At 50.8% G+C, this 16,523-nt stretch overlaps 1 protein-coding gene and 1 non-coding gene across 2 annotated transcripts; one reads left to right on the forward strand and one right to left on the reverse strand.

Annotated features, from left to right (window-relative positions):
• Positions 1 to 5,904: 5,904 nt before the first annotated feature.
• Positions 5,905 to 9,033, reverse strand: Lcn8 (lipocalin 8). Its single transcript, XM_013355546.1, has 8 exons — positions 8,938 to 9,033; positions 7,929 to 8,059; positions 7,221 to 7,291; positions 6,803 to 6,907; positions 6,633 to 6,722; positions 6,514 to 6,539; positions 5,994 to 6,187; positions 5,905 to 5,920 (listed from the first exon to the last, which is right to left on the reverse strand). The coding sequence occupies exons 1-8, from the start codon at positions 9,031 to 9,033 to the stop codon at positions 5,905 to 5,907; spliced, it is 729 nt and encodes a 242-aa protein (XP_013211000.1).
• A 7,378-nt stretch (positions 9,034 to 16,411) lies between these two features.
• On the forward strand, positions 16,412 to 16,514 carry LOC113456024. The gene has a single exon (XR_003376913.1). It is a non-coding gene; the product is annotated as a U6 spliceosomal RNA (small nuclear RNA).
• Positions 16,515 to 16,523: the final 9 nt, after the last annotated feature.

Consider the following 16,523-nt stretch of genomic DNA (forward strand, 5'->3'; position numbering starts at 1 on the left):
CACCACCACCACCACCACCACCACCACCACCACCACCACCACCACCACCACCACGGCCAGGATCTAGGACCAGAACACAAGGGCTGTGGTATAAAATAAAGGATGTGGGCTCACCTCCTTCAGGACCTGGGATCACTTCCCTGCATAACAGGGCAGCATGAGATGGAGGCAGGAGAGCATCAGACCCCACCACAGAGGCCTCCTCCAGCTGCTGAGGCCAGAGGACAAACTAGCCCAGATAGGACAACTAAGCCCTCTTGATCCTTGGGCGGCCTGCATTTCCGAACATTTATCTGCTTGCTCGGATAAGTGTGAACAAACACACTACCCAGCTGCCCACACATACCAGGCCAGTGTAAGCCCCTACCATTACCGATGTGCTCGGAAGGCCATGGGAAAGGAACCACCAAACCCTTGGTGCCCAGCACAGCCCCAGCTTAGTCCAGAGACTCACACACGACACTGTAGACAAAAAGACCAAATGAAGATACAAGAAAGAGACAGGGCAGACCCAGGTCTTCACCCATTCCTGGTATGCCCTGACCCGAGTCAGGCGTACTCACAGTCATGCTTGTAAACGTGTATGCTTCCTTCTGGAAACCCTTGCGCCAAGACCTCATGCTTGAACCTTTTCAGGGCTTGATCAGTATTGTCCAGGCTCCGGGCTGTCATGGCACTGGATTTCTCTAGTTACAGACTTTCTCCCCGCAACCCTGACACAGCCTTGGGATGCTCTCCTATCCCCTCCCCAGGTGGGGTGAGGTATAAGAGGTGAGGAATAGGAGGGTTGACACCCATCCCAACCCCAGATGAGTCCAGGCTGGACTTACTGTACAGTTTCAAGGTCTTATAGTACGGATTTTTTGCTGGAATGCCAGAAAAGATGATGTAGAAGGTCTTGTAGTCTGTAGCCTCAATATAAAGGTCTCTGTTTACGGGGAACAGAGCCCTCTCACCTTCTCAGCCATTGCTCTCAGTTCCTAGCTGAGCTTCTGTCTGGCACATATACACACACAAGCATGTACCCGAAACACACGAGCAGCCTTGAGAGGAGGGCATGGTCCCCACTGACCCAGATAAAGGAATGCTGAATCAAACCTAGGATTTCAGAGAGGAAGCTGCCAAAGTCCTGGCAAAGACAGAAGCCAGCCAGGGACAGAGGCTGCAGGGGCATCCACCCAGGCTCCTGACATCTGGGCATGGCATCTTGATACTGAGCAGCCGTGCACTGAGACCTCAGTCAGGATACACCAAACAACACCTCCAGGGAGACAGGGGACCCCCACATCCAGAAGAGTAATAAGTCCACACTGAGAGTAAACCACAATGCCCCAGATAGGCCACCACACCCACCAAACCTGGGACAGCATCCTTGCCTGCTCCTCTGCTGACCCTGAACTTCCCTGGACCATCTTCTGCAAGGGCCGGCACCTTCTCCAGCACACAGCGTTTGTTACTAAGAAGACAAGAAGGTAGGCCAGCCTGTAATCCCAACTCTAGGAGGTGAACTGAGTCAAGAAGATTGCAATTTGAGGCCAAGTAGGATGATATGCCCCTCAGGGCAGTCTAGGCTAGACAGACAAAGGCGGGAAACACTGGGTCCCTCAGTGGCAAGGAGTGGGCCTCTTAGGTATATCCCTGGGCATATACATCCCGCATCAGCCCAGGGAAGCCTGGGCTAGACAGACAGACAAGGGGGAAAAAAACTGAAGGAGAATAAAGGAAAAAAGGAGACTCCTAGCCTCCTGCCTGCCAGGCCTACACGGTATGCTCTGAGGTGCTACACATGGTGGGCAACCCAGGAGTTCAGAAACCAGGCAGATACAGGTGTCCTAATGTCTGCTGAGTCTATGACCCCAGAGAATAGGATCCCTACAGAGTGGCTACCCAGTGAGAAGCAGATGGGGTAGCAAGAGTACTGGCTGTAAAAAATGCATCCAGTGACTCCTGAGGAACCACTCACCTGTGTTCACAGACACACAGAGACAACAGACACACCCTGAGGATCAGGAATGTACACACATCTAAGGGAAACAAATGTCATGCTTGCCTCTGAAGGACACAGTCTTTGGAACAAGAACAAACAGACCTAAGATAGCCACTCCCCACCACTGAGGGGCACAGCCTGAGAAAGATGAACAGACGGCAGTGAGTGACACATTCAGGAGCAGGGGAACGCATATGTGAACGACAGACTTCCTGAAGTAAAGGGACACGTATTTGGGGAGAAGCTCTTAAGAAACAGGGAGATGCTCGTGACTGACAAACACACTTGGAGGTACAGGGACACACGTATTAGAGGCACACTCTAAGGGGCAAAGACACACACGTGTGTAAGGTACATAGTCTCTGAGGAACAGGGTCGCACATGTCTGAAGAACACAATCTTCATGCGAAGAGGCTTGATTGTTCCTGAAAGACTTATTCTCTGAGAATCAGCGACACACTCAGAGCTGAGGGACACATTCTGACATAAACACATTCTGAATGACGTACACACATTCAGGGGCACGGAGAGGTGAAAGAACAAGCATTTGAATGTCTACTCTGAGAAGCATGGTTGCATACATGTGAAGACACACTCCCTGGGAATCAAATACATGCATGACTGAGGGAAACAGCCACTGAGGAGCAGAAGGACACACAGAACTGAGTGTCACTCTGGGAAGAAATGACACTTAAAAGGGGCAACTCTGGGAACAGGGGACATGCATGTGTCTTTATGGACGTAATCTGGCTTCACGTGTGCAGCCTGAAGGTATCTACTGGCCAGTGGAGACATGGGGATGTTGACACTGCTGGTCTGTGCACCAGGAGGAAGAGATAGCCCAGGTCGGCCTTGCCTCAATTCTCCTCAGGTCACATGACCTTAGAGCTAGGAAACTGGACCTTAAAGCTGTCTGGTCAGTTACTTGCTTTGCTCAGCATCCAGGGTGGCAGTCCTGGAGGCCAGACTCCTATCATGACTGCAGAGTTGTATGTCACTCCATAAACTGTCTTGGTAAACTGTGGGACACCCAGGATGTCAAAGATGTCTGGTCCCATCTGAAATAGTTGACCCACCCCATCCCTCTCTACAGCTGAGGCTGAGGTGCAGACACGGGTAAATATTTCTCCAAGGAAGCAGAGAGCACCGTAGAGGCTAGCCCATACTGTACAGGACAGCCCAACTTTCCCCCAGGGCCACAGGCAAGGCCTTAACTCACTTGTAATAGGCGGTGGTCACCTTCAGAAGGTGCATTTCCAGCACGTCTTTCAAGGCTCCCAGCTTCTCGTTGTTCTCTGAGTCTTGGTCATCAATTGTGGAAGCAAAGGCACATACCAAAAGCCGTTATTAAACTGGGGGATAGAGATCAGAGAAAGGAACCACCCAGATGGACCAGCATCCAGGATTTGGGACCCTGACGCCATTCTACATCCCTCCCTTCCAAGGGATGCAGCAGTCTGGAAAGTTCTAGGGGTAAATGGTACCCAAAACGATAAAGTATTGAAGGCTGACTCTGGGTAGGGCCGACCCCCATGGAAAAGCACTGAACTTGGCTCACTATAACTGGGATTACCTGCTTTGCGTCGAAGGGGCTCAGTCCTTGAGCCCCTGTGTCAGAGGCCAGTCCCACATACAGCCCCAGCAGGGTGAAGAGCATGCTGCTTTCCATGTGCCTAGCAGGTGGGTATCTGGGTTCAGTTCTCCAACCACAGGAAGCCACAGCCCTTGGCTCAGAGCCTCTGAACTTCATATCCTTCCTAGTGGGTGCTTAAGATACGCACAGATGATTTTCATTGGGTTCGGTTGGAAGCACACTGTAAACCAGACAGGTGACTCACCCCCCCTGCTGGATGGTGGGACGCAGGGGACCGCCTCAGGGGACACAGATCTTGCCTCTGGGCGTCCACTCAGGTATGCATCTATCCGTTCAGCAATTGCGCTCTTCCATTCCAGCTGTGTGCAGGTGACAGAGCAGGCACCACCAAGGTCCCTAGGCAGACTTTGGTCATAGACCCAGAGAAGAAGACAACTAGCTAGGGGCAGAACTCTGCCAACCAGAATGGGTGACCCAGGCAACAGAAGCCTGGGAATGGCGGGGGCAGGACTGAGGACACTGGAACCGTGGATGGTGGACTCTGGCAGGTTTACATTCAGGGGGCTGAGCATCCTAAGGAGTGGGCCAGAGACCCGTGACCCCCTCCAGTCCTGTGACTCTCTTCCTGAGGACTTTGAAGAAGCCACAGCAGTCAGGCAAGGGCCACCAGATGAGCAGCCAACATGCCTAGGCAAAAGCTAGCCCTGCTTCCCTGGCATTAGCTTTACCCACCACTTGTTTTTGTAAGCAGAGACCACAACCTCCAGGTTTCAGGTAAAGAGTGAAACCCGTAGGGCCCGGGGTACCTGTGCAGGCGCCACAGCAAAGAGACAGCCACTGTGACATCACTCCCCAGGGAAACACCCAGGTTCTGATCCTGCAGGGCACAGGCAAGGATAGACGAGTATTGGCAATAACAGCCAGTGTACAAATTATAAGAAGTGGGAACGAGGAGACAGGGAGAAGAAAACGGGGAGAACAGTTAAGGAACATAAAGTTGACACAGGGCTCAGAGTCCTGCAGGAAGGAACAGCTACTGCACACAGAGAGGCGATGGCCAGTTGGATCTTCCGGTGACCCAGCTTGTAACCTGATAAACCCTCTTTCTTTCTGACAGAAGCCACAAGCCAGTGTTCCCAACTCTTGACTATTCTGGATTCCAGAAAAGTCAGGCAGCCACTAACATTGTACCCAGAGCTCTTTGCATCTCAGCAAACCCCAGATTAGCAGTCAGTGACCAAGCCAGTCCTTCCTGACCCCTCCAACTCCGAAGAATGTTGGGTCCATTCAGAACTGAGCTATCCTGACGCTAGTAATCTCGTCCTACAAACTGAGTTGTACGCGATCCCCGGAGGCCAATGAAACAAGCTGGAGGAAGCTCCAGCTCCAGGACTTTTGAGTGGGTGGGGTATATGCCCAGCAGTAATTGTAAGGATCTGTTCTTAGATAATCTGTGTTTAACCAATGTTCAAGAGAGATGAAAAGCATTTTCCTACCTTTCGAATAAATAAAGGAATCCTCCAGGATCCTGCTAAATTGCAGGCTGCCCCACTTATTCCCACTTATTCTCCACAAGACACACACAGTGGCCACTGCAACACCTTTGCCATCTCCAGAATGTGGCAAATAACCCAGCACTGGCCTCAGGAAAGGGGTCCCGGTATGGACTCAATTCTGTCCACTGAGGGTGAGCTGCCCATCTGTCCAGTGGGGCCAGACACCTCCCAGGGATGTGTCAGGGGTAGGTGTAGAGGTACGCAGCAGAGTGGGCACTGGGAGGGTCAGAGGGTCCTTCAAAGCCAGAGACACACATTTCTGCATGTCTTCCCTGGAGGCTCTGCCTCCGGCATGGCCTGGACCATGTGACAGCCTTTTTGAAAAGCACGACTCTGCTACCCCACTGCCCAGAGGCCCGGAAAGCTCCAGACCTGCTCTCATGTTTCCTCAGAGCATCCTGAGGTGCCACCAGCACTCGAGGACAGGATGGACACTGTCCCAGACTGCAGAAGGGACTGTGGGACCCACTAACTGGGAAAGCATGAACGGAGCAGGGCAGGGCAGAGCAGGACCTTTTCACTTGGGCAACTAGAACTGGCTGCCCTGTGTGTGAGGTGCATTCTTCACCAAGTATTCACAGAAATTGCAGGCTTGTTTCCTCCACCTGGGACACATGAACCTTCCTGCCACCCCTCTCCCTGACCCCAGGAAAGAGGACGGGCAGCCTTTGGCAGCAGGGTTTATTTGAAGCAGGTGCAGGAGGCCCTTCGGGTAGGAGCAGGAGAGGCCAGATGTGTGGGGCTGCAGCTGCAGGCCTGGACAGAAGCTATTCAGACCAGTCCCTGTAGGCAGAACGGCAGAGCTTAGGGCCTTCAGGGACCCTGAGGTGCTGATCAAGTGTCACAAGCTAGGTACCTGGCACCCCTGTTGCCTGATTTTGGCAAAGCACTGGTTCCCTGAGCCTGGGAGTCTCTATCTGCAAAGTGGGTTATAGTGTCAACCTCTGGGGTGTGGGCTGTGACAGTGAGGTTGTGTAGGTAGTGGATTCGGATGGTGTTAGACACAGGAAACCCCAAGATATCCAACAGAGCTGAACGCCATCTCACCAGCTGGCAGGACATGAAGGGACTGAGCTGACCCAGAGCCCTGCACAGCCCTGCTGAACAGAACAATACAAACAAGGGACCTCTCTTGTCCAACCTAATTCTGTCCCACACCCAAAGGCATGACACCCAAGCACGACGGCTTGGGGTCACACGGCAGACCGTTCTTTCCAGACTACAAAACAGATGCATCTGAAGCTGCCCATTAGGGCTGTTGTCTGTCCTGATCAGAGGACGGATGGGGACCCCTCCTCTCCAGAACCAGGACCTAGGAGTGCCAACAGGGGCTCCATGAGTGTTGGGCTGCAATGTAGACCAAGTAATGGGCTCACCTCTCTCAGGAGCTCAGCACACCTCCCTGTGGGATGGGACAACAGGTGGTTCAGTCAGGAGGGCAGCTGACCCCATAACAGGGCATGGTCCAGCATCCTCCTCAAGGTGCTATGCTCACCATGTCGGGTCAGCATGTAAAGGCCTTGGTCGGCTGTCATTTCCCGAAACCTCCAGAAGCCTGGCTCATCCTCAGTCTCAAGGCTCCGAGCTGTGGGGCACAGCAGAGCTGGGCTGGCAGCCTGAAGAAAGGCAGCCACAGGGCTCTGCCCCAACCCAGGCTCAACTTACTGAAGTACTTGAGTACATGGAAGTTTCTACCCTGCCAGAGCAGTGACAACTTGAGGATGGTGTAGTGTTCATAGTCCGTGTCCAGCACATAGATCTTCCTTTGGCCTTCAGGAGTCAGTGGTTGGGTTAGGGAGCCTTGCTCAGACCTGAACACTCTGGGGGAAGGTGTGGGGGGAGGGCTGACCTCGGAGACTGGATCTGCACAACCTAATTTCTTTGTGTCTCTGCCTAGTGCTGGGACCTGCCTCTGACATCCTGGGAAGAGAACTTTTGAAGGCCAACCCAGGACACTAGTAGAGATGAGGGGCCTGGGGTCAGGACCTGAGGATCTCATGGATGGCACAGAGAGCCTCCGGGCCAGGGGGAGATAGGATACAGGGCCAGGCAGCTGCAATGTTACCAACAAGGCAGGACTTACCAGGAAAAGCAAATTCCCCAACAGTGTCTCTTCCTGAACCCACTGATGTTTCTGTCATGCAGCTTCCTGAGCTGGAAAGCACCACATTGTTTGTTAACCTAGCCAGGTGGTGGTGGCACACGCCTTTCATCCCACCACTCAGGAAGAAAACAAAGGCAGAGTTTGAAAGGTGAGTTGGAGGCCAGCCTGGTCTACAGAGCAAGTTCCAGGACAGGCTCCAAAGTTACAGAGAGAAACCCTGTCTCAAAAACAAAACAGAACGGAACGGAACAAACAGAACAAACAGAACAGAACAGAACAATAAGAACCTACCAGCCCGCATTCTAACTGATGAGCACATTCTTGAATAGGGCATACCTTCAGAAAGAGGGCTGACAAGCTGGGGAGCATCCTAAAGCCCAGAATTCATGGAAAGGGGGCCATTCAGGGGGCAGGGGGCCCCAGCCTCTCACTTTCAGGGAGCCAACCAGCTACTGGCCACACATTTTTATCCACCAACAGGGCTTTATCTTAAGCCCTCGCTTATATTTTGGCAGAAATGCGGTTCTAGGAGCTGGATCTAGTTTCTTCTGTGGTGGGAGTGCCCACTAAGGTGGACTCAGGGAAGGTTAGCCTGCACGCTGATGATCTCATCCGGACTGTGTTCAACTACAGACACGTCTCCTCCTTCCCAGCAGGTCACATCCCCAAATGCCCCAGGCCTCTTACCTGTTGTACACAGCCTTCACAGTGATGTTCCTTCCACTGAAGGTGAGGAACAAGCCCTCTACCCTCCTCTGAGTCTTCAGCACCAGGTTCTGCTCAGAAGTCACAGCCACTTCCTTCCAGAACCCTGCAATCTAGAGAACGGCACTAGAGCTAGCCTTAGCTCCGAGCAGTCAAGCCACACTAGGTCTCCAGCACCTGAGCTATAGAGGATATTTCAGGGACCCTCCATCAGGTCTGAGGGGGCCATTTGTCCTCAGCCATGTTTTCCTTCCCGGGGGACCTTTCAGGACACCAGACAGAAATGTCCCTTCTGGAAGATCCTGACCCAAGGCTAGTCTGCCAGGAGACCTTTCCAACAGGTGTGTGGAGAGGAAGCATTCAGGCCTACAGCCGGCACACTGAATCAAGCATGGGGTCAACTTCCCTGGGGTCATGCTTTCCTATATAGCAATGTTCCCAGGGCACAGGATATCACCTGAAATTTTTAGAAACTGGTTACTGTTACAAGAGAAAAGAATCTGTGTCTCACAAAGCCTGACCCCTCTGAGTTTACAATGTGAGGCTGCTGGTCTCAGGAAGGATCCCAGACAAAGAGAGTGGAATCCAGGCAGACAAGCTATCCACTATGGAGAAGTCCTCTTCTGGCTCCACAGTGCACAGGGAGGGGGTCATAAGAACCCCACGAACCAGGGAGCCGGAAAGGACCCTAAATCTGTAAATCAACAAGAACCCAGAGGTGACTGGCCTCTACTTTCTTGACACAGGAGGCACATGAAAAAACTCAGGGAGGGGAGAGGTCCACGGAGCTCAGTGTCTCTCAAGGGTCCTATGCTGCCTGCCGTTGGGACAGGGACCTCAGGAGTGGGTCCTGTCTCTGCCGGCCATGCTGTAGCTAACTAGGAGATGGGTGGAAGGGGAAGAGACTCCCCGTGCCTAGGCACTCCCTTTCTCCCTGTCCAACTTCCCATCAAGACCCAGTAGCGCCTCCAAGCTAAGAAGAAAGAGGCACCTTCTCTGGCACTAAGTCCACACTACTTGCAGACTCTGCCTGCAGCAGGTACAGCAGGAAGAGTCCCCAGACGGTCCTCAGCAGCCTGGCTTCCATCTCAGGGCCTGGATTGTGGCTTCTGGTTATGGAGGGTGAGGGCTTATATTTGGAGAGAAGGCAAGCATGAACCACCCAGGGAATGTCATTGGGCAAAGCTGGCTACCAGCTGCTCAGAGACTCAATTTCTGCTCACTCTGCATCAACCCACACCCAGAGAGGGGTTGGACTAAGCTAAGGTGGCAGTCAAGCTGCCTCCATCCTGGTATTTGGACAATGATAGACCACATGCTAAGACTGCACCATCTCAGTTTCCCCATTTGTAACAATATATTTAAAAACATCAGCAAAATTTCATCCAAAATTATTGTTGGTTTTGTTTTGTTTTGACTTAGCAAAACTACAGAATTAAAGTTACCTATCTTTCAAATATTTGAGCAACGGGCACAACTGAAAGACCTCCAAATGGAGATAAACTGTACAGGATTTAAAAAAAAAACAGCAAAATATTGAACTGAACATAGAGCCTTGGGTCCCCTACCAGAAACTTCACTTCCTGCAACATCCTGCCCTCCAGGAAAATCCTGCATTCTGCCTATGGCTATGACTCTCAAGTGACACAACTTCAGGGTGTGGTGGTGTATGTATGCATGTTTGTATATGGTGTGTGTGGTGTATGTATGCATGTTTGTATATGGTGTGTGTGGTGTATGTATGCATGTTTGTATATGGTGTTGGGGGTGTATGTATGCATATTTGTATAGGGTGTGTTCTTGTTGAATGAAAGGCATGCACATATTCACGTGGGTATGGAAGCCAGAGTGGTGGTGCTCCTCGGGAGCCAATCACTTTGTTTTGATTTGCTTGGTTTATTAGTTAGTTAGTTAGTTAGTTAGTTAGTTAGTTAGTTAGTTGGGTCATTAGTTGGTAGGGTACATATTCTTTGAGACAGTCTCTCTCACTAACCCTGAACTGCTGAGGAGGCCAGGCTGCCTAGCCAGTGACCCCCCACCCCCAGATCTACATGTCTCCCTCTCCCCGGGACTGCACCACGTGATTTCAGACACACACCACCATGCCTTGCCTTTTCCTCGGGGTCTAAGGAAAGCACTTTACTAACTGAGCCATCTTTCTACCCCCAATGACACAGTTTTCAAATACATAAAACAAACATCTCTCAGGCAACCGAGAATTTGTTTAATGATTTATTTAACTTTATTTTATGTGCATTGGTGTGAAGGTGTCAGATCTCATGGAACTGCAGTTTCAGACAGTTGTGAGCTGCCATGTGGGTGCTGGGAATTGAACCCGGGTCCTCTGGAAGAGCAGTCAGTGCTCTTAATCGCTGAGCCATCTCTCCAGCCCCCTGAGAATTTTTTTTAAGGTAGGCAACTTTTATTTTCAAAATTTACTTTATTTGCGATCTATATTAAAACAAAGCCTCTCACTTTCTGGAGGAAAAGCTAAAACTGGCACCCCCAAAAGGGCTTGGTCACCTTGGGACCCAATTCTCTAGCTCACAGATTGTAGAGCAGAGGGGCAGGAGCTGTTAGGCTGGTAGGGGCCCCAGGCTACCCAAAATGACTCAACCAAGATCAGCATCCCTCATCCTGCAGGAGGGGCTTCCAATCGTCAGGACCCACATGGAGCTGCTTCAGTCTTACACAGCTCACAAGAAGGTCACAGACACTGATGCCCACCCTACATAGGGAACCAGGCTATTGTAGACACTAGGGTGGGCTGACACAGAGGTGTAAGGAATGAGTTAGGAGAGGAAACACACTGGGTAACACAAGGAACCATCCAAAGGCCTTGAAAATTCCGGAGGGAAGCTGGGCACCCACTGGCTCCAGCAACAGGCTGACAACCAGGGGCCCTGGGGACACAGAGATGGGTTTGGCTGGCAGGAGTGAGAGAAAGGGAAGTGGAGTGGGTGGCATCTGGTTTTCTGGGTGACCAGGACAGGATGAGGGCAGCACCTGTGAGGGCTGACTGCTTCTGGTTCTGGTTATCTGAGGACCACACACTGAGGAGCAATGGACCAGAACTGCAGCACCTTCCGCACCCCATCCTGGCCCTTTGCATATGAGAACGAGACCCAGTAAAAGAATGGGGGTTCCGTGCCATGAAGACAACATCAGTGATGCTCCCTACACAGGGACCTCCGCATCCCACAGCTTATTCCAGAGCAATGCAGAGCCTACACCATGGGACCTGACCACACACCTGGATTGCCTGTCATGTGACCTTGAATGACTTGCCCAGGTTCTGTGCCTCAGTGCCTTAATCTGAGAAGAAAGACTGGAAGGAGCTAGTTCCAGGAACCCAGAGGTCTGTCATGGAATACGTGTGACAGCTAGCCAAGCAAGGCCTAGGAACACACTGCCCACTGTCCTGACCCATTTAGGCTCCCAGAGAGCCAAACCATTTACCCAAGATCAAGACAGTAGTGGGAAGCCAAACCCAGACAAGAAACTCCATGGCCTTCCTGCTGTTCCAGCTCCAGCTCCAGTTCCTGCATCCAAAGGAGCCTGGACCCATCTTCAAAAGGCACCCCAGTTTCACAAAAGACACTGAGAACCCACATAAAATATTCTCATTTTTCCCTGTGATTGCAGCAACCTCCTGGTACCAAATTTAAATGAAACCTCCTGCTCCTTTCCTGGGGGGGTGGGGATCCCCTAGGTTGCCAAAGTTTACATCAGTCTCCCCAGAAGGGTTGGAATCAAGACAGGGCCCACTGTGCCCTGCCCAAGGGCATCTCCAAAGAGTCAAGGAGTCATGGGATACAGAATTTGTTTATTGGGTAGAAAAGCCAGAGTAGGGACATATTAGGGAGCAAGGTGGGGCCAAGAGTGGCCCCAAGAAGGGCATCACTTGGTTCCTGAGGTCACGGTGAGATTGACTGCTCCTGAGGTTGGCTGTTCCTACACAAAATAAACACAATCACTCCATCTTAACCCCCTTGATAAATGTGTTTCCTACTCTCCACAAGCCCAGCACTGCCCCCAAGGTTGTCAACCCACAAAGACAAGAAAAGATAATTCTGTCACCAAAGCTTCTACAAACCCATTAACACCTCATGCACACACTGCTGCTGCTGCTGCCTCGGCCCACACACTAGAGATGCCTCTCCATGGCACCTGCCCAGAGACCTTAGAGAACCCACCACACTTCTGCGTCCCTCACTCTTACAGGACCAGGAATCCCTAGGTTCTGTCAGGCCCTCGGGAGAGGGACCAAGTGACAGGAAAATGACAGAGTGATTTGTCATTGATTCCAGCCTCTAATATTTTCAAAACCACCTGATAACGGAGGCTTAAGTGAGCTTGACAGGGCTGCTTAGATCAACGTAAAGTCAAAACAGCACACACGCTCCAAGCTCCTGGGCTAAGTAGACAGGGAGAAGAGAATATTCCAGCCTATGAGGACTGGAAATGTACCGAGATGTAGAGAACTAGGAGGGCAGGAAAATAACAAGGGAGGACTCTAGATCTGAAGAAACACTACACATCTTTCCCCACCATATCAGTACAATCCATCAGGGTATCACCCCACTCCTACCCCCTAGATGCAGGTAACTTTCATACATTCGCCAGTCATCTGCCAATTAGGATTTTGTGAGGGTCCAAAATCGTTAGCAGAGAGCTTGGATAGGAACTGGGCAGCTTTCTGCCTTTGTTTGGTTGGGTATGTTCCCCCTAGAATCTGCCTGCATCAAGATCCCAAGATCCCATAGTCCTCCTGCTGTTCCAATTCCAGTTCCTACCTCCAAGGAGCCTGGTGGCCAGGGCCCATCTTCACAGTGTCACCAGAGGCACTGAGAACCCCACATAAGCTATGTTCATTTTCTCCTGCGACTGCAGCAACCTCCCTGCGCCTCTCTCAGGGGGATCCCTACATGGTTCTTGTTATTTTACTACTCTTCCAGCTCCCTATATCTCAGCACATTTCCAGTCCTCATAGGCTTCTGATTATTCTCTTCTCCCTGCATGCTCAGTCCAGGGGCTGGGACCGTGTGTGTTGTTTTGACTTTCCATGGATCTAAACAGCCCTGCAGAGCTCCCTTATGCCCAACCCTGTAGTGGGGCAGTAAATGGGAATGTGGCAGTTCTGCCTTCATGGGGTTCTTGGGAACAGGACTACACAATTACAGAATAAGGTACAAGCCCTGGGGGAAAAGGCCAAAGGCTAAGAAGACATGGAGTACACTGGACTGAACGGTATTCCCCATCCAGGACCTCTGAACGATAGCTGGGAGGTGGTGGCCCATGCCTGTAATCCCAGCACTCGGGAGGCAGAGGCAGGCAGATCTCTGTGAGTTCAAAGCCAGCCTGGTCTACAAAGCAAGTTCAAGGACAGTCAGTGCTGTTACACAGAGAAACCCCATCTTGAAAAAACAACAACAAAAAACAAAAACAAACAAAACAGAACCTCTGAATGAGATCTGCTACAAGCCGCAACATTATACAGTAAATGCTCAGCCATCATTTCACAAGCGACTCATCAGAACCAAGGGATCTGGCTGAAGCTAAACCGAAAGGAAAGGCTTTTTGGAGTTATTACATTTGTGAGTAAAGTGGCTGTCATTTGCTGTAGATTTTTGCTGTAGCTAACTTCCTGTCTGTTACATATTTGGGAGTTAATTCCCACAGTTCAGAACCCTCTAGTGAGAACAGTTTCCTACTGGCCAGGCCTTGTTCCTCTCTCCTAGGTAAGCGCAGAGATCTGCCATCTGCAATTATCTTTATCAGCAGGCACCTGGTCAGAGTTCAGGGTCCAGGCAAAGAGCTTCCCATCTAAGGTATTCACAGATCCCCAGGGACGCAGAATCACTCCCTGCCCAAGTTGCTGCTCCGGTTTCACCCTACAAGACCCACGATCAGAACAGCTGATATCAACAGCATAGCTCAGAACTGACCATCCAGAGGCCTGGGTCCCTTCTTTGTTCCTACCACCTAGAGCAGGGAGTCTAACTCCACACCTAGGCTCTTAGGAACTGCAGCGTCTGATGTACGTGTTATCTGATCAAGAGCCATCAGCTTCTATCTGACTCTTTACACAGGTTGCTTGATTGCTTGGTTCTATGCCTACTGGGAGAAAAGAAGAGGCAGGCTGATTTAAAACACAATCCATGCCCTATTAATGTTATCATTATTGAAAATAAACTCTTTAGCTTTTACTAACCACCTAAAGCTGTGGTTTACCACACTAACCTTCCCTTCCCCTTAGAATGCCCTGATGATTTAATTCCTTTCTTAACTGAATTTCTCCATTAAGAAGTTCAAGGAACATGAACTAGCCACTTCCACGGATCTGTGTGTGTCAGTGAAAACCCTTATCGGATTTTCTATGGGGCAAAAGAATTGCAGCCCTGGAGCCTGGTTTAAGGATATATGTGACTGGGAACATTTGTAATGGATAGAAGGGGGGACAATGTAGAACTGGCCCAGCCCTATACCGCTCTCCAGCCCTGACACCCAAGTCCCCCAGCCCCGGTGGTACGGGCTTTATAGGCCAGCATAGCACTGGGTTTGGGGCTGGGGATGAGCATCTTGCAAGCCAGGCCCTTTTGTCCATTATATAGCATAATCACTCATGTGTCCCCTCTGGCCCCAGGGATAGCTTCCTAGAGGGCTCGCGGCAGGGAGGCTCTCATGTGATACACCACCAGAGGATTTGTCCCCACACCTCTGGGCATGTCACCAGTCGCAGCCTCTGGACACGGAGTATGGCGAGAGTTCCCTCATGCTGTCTGGACTTGCATCCCACACACCTCTTTCCATCTTCTAGCCTGGTTAGACACAGGGTGCTGCTGGGAAACCCTGGCAATGCTCCCACACACATCCCTAGGATGTGGTGCACCGTCTGGTCCTCCCTCTCTCTCTCTCTCATATCTAACCCATGGCTGGGTCAGTCCTGGGCTTGTTTCTGGAGCTCATTCTGGGGCACAGCTGGTGGCAGCAGAGCAGTGAGACAGCCCTGGGCACCCTCCCTCCAGATGCCCCAAGTCAGGCTTCCTACAAGCAGGCCTGGGACAGGACTAGCAAGGCAGCAGCTGAAGTGAATGATGGTATCAATAGCCGTCTTCTCACTAGCTTCAGAAGTGGTCATGTGGAAACGGATGTCAGAGAGGCACCGGGGCTGGTGAAGCCCGGAACCTGGCAAGGTCTCTCCAAGTGACCTTTGTCTCCACAGAGGACCTATGGACCCCGGCCTCCAAACACACCACCCAGACCCTCTCTAATCAGGATCCAGGGCCCACTAGAGTGGCCAGAGCTGTGCCATTCAGAACAGACTAGGTACTGAATCAGAGGAAGACCCTGAGTGTCCCTCAGAGAGTGAGGGACAGGGCCAAGGGCTTGAAACTTCTGAGACGTTTCAGAGGAACCAGCTCACCACTGTCACAGGATAGAGCAGAGAAAGTCTTCCAGGAAAGGGTAACAAGGGACTGAAGACAGACATGATGATGAACTCTTTTTATTCAGCCCAGCACTCCACCCCAGGGAACAGGGCCACAGACGGTGAAGTTTTACCTCCTCAGTAGTCAGTCTAGAAACCCCATCCCAGACATGTCTGGGGGTCTGTCTACACAGCAGTCTTAAATGCCATCAAGTTGACAAGATTAGACACAACACAAAGTCAACCAATATTGACCGTAACCTCATCCTCAAATATTAAAAGACATTACAGAGCTAAGCAATGTATCAGGGTTAAACAGAGAACAGTTCTGAGTAGCAGCATAAAATCCTGTGAGGCCTCACTCTGTCTGACCCAGCGTGAGCGTCTCCCTTTCTCAGATCTTCTGTGCTATGTATGTGGCCGGCCAGATCACCACTGCGTTGTGGTACTTATCTCCCAGTAGCTCCTATTCTACTTCATAATGTTCCCAGTTTCAGGAGTAGTGTTGCCATCAGATTTATTGTAGCCTGGGGCCAGCCTCCAGCAGCACGGGACTAAAAGGGAGAGCCACGGAGTCAGTGTATGCTAAGACATTTTTATCTCAGGGGGTAGGGAGAAAAGGCACTCACACATCTCTTGATGGTTCCCTTCTTCAATCCTCTGTATTCTTCTGCTGTATACTTTTCCTCTACAGCTTATATACCCCAGCAAAGTTTCTCAAGCAATATCGGAATTACAAGGGGGTCACATTCCATTTCTCAAGCAAATGATTACAATGAACACAAGTGAAAACATGCTATTTTCCATATCCCTTACATGATTAAGCATTTTACATACTACAGGTGAAAAACAAATTATCCCCAAGAATCCATGTACATTCATACCCAAGCAACTTGTTCTAGATTAACAGAGTGTAAGCAAGCAAGGTATTTTTCTCAGTCAGGTTGTTTACTGACAGGCTGTGTTTCTCAGTTACACAGAATGGACCGATCACTTTACTACTTATCTTAAAAGGTAATCTTAAAAAAAATCTTGTGCTCACTTCGGCAGAGCATATACTAAAATTGGAACGACACAGAAGATTAGCGTGGCCCCTGCACAAGGATGACACGCAAATCTGTGATGCGTTAAAAAAAGGAGGAGGAGGA

This window comes from Microtus ochrogaster, chromosome 4, assembly GCF_000317375.1.
Source record: "Microtus ochrogaster isolate Prairie Vole_2 chromosome 4, MicOch1.0, whole genome shotgun sequence".
Lineage (NCBI taxonomy): Eukaryota > Metazoa > Chordata > Mammalia > Rodentia > Cricetidae > Microtus > Microtus ochrogaster.

What these genes read in the sequence shown, in the direction of transcription:
- Lcn8 (XM_013355546.1), bottom strand. Translation starts at nt 9,033, where the DNA reads ATGGAAGCCAGGCTGCTGAGGACCGTCTGGGGACTCTTCCTGCTGTAC. An exon ending in TGGACTTAGTGCCAGAGAAG is followed by an intron (nt 8,060 to 8,937) that starts GTGCCTCTTTCT and finishes GCCGTTCTCTAG; the next exon opens with ATTGCAGGGTTCTGGAAGGA. An exon ending in GTGAAGGCTGTGTACAACAG is followed by an intron (nt 7,292 to 7,928) that starts GTAAGAGGCCTG and finishes GGTGCTTTCCAG; the next exon opens with CTCAGGAAGCTGCATGACAG.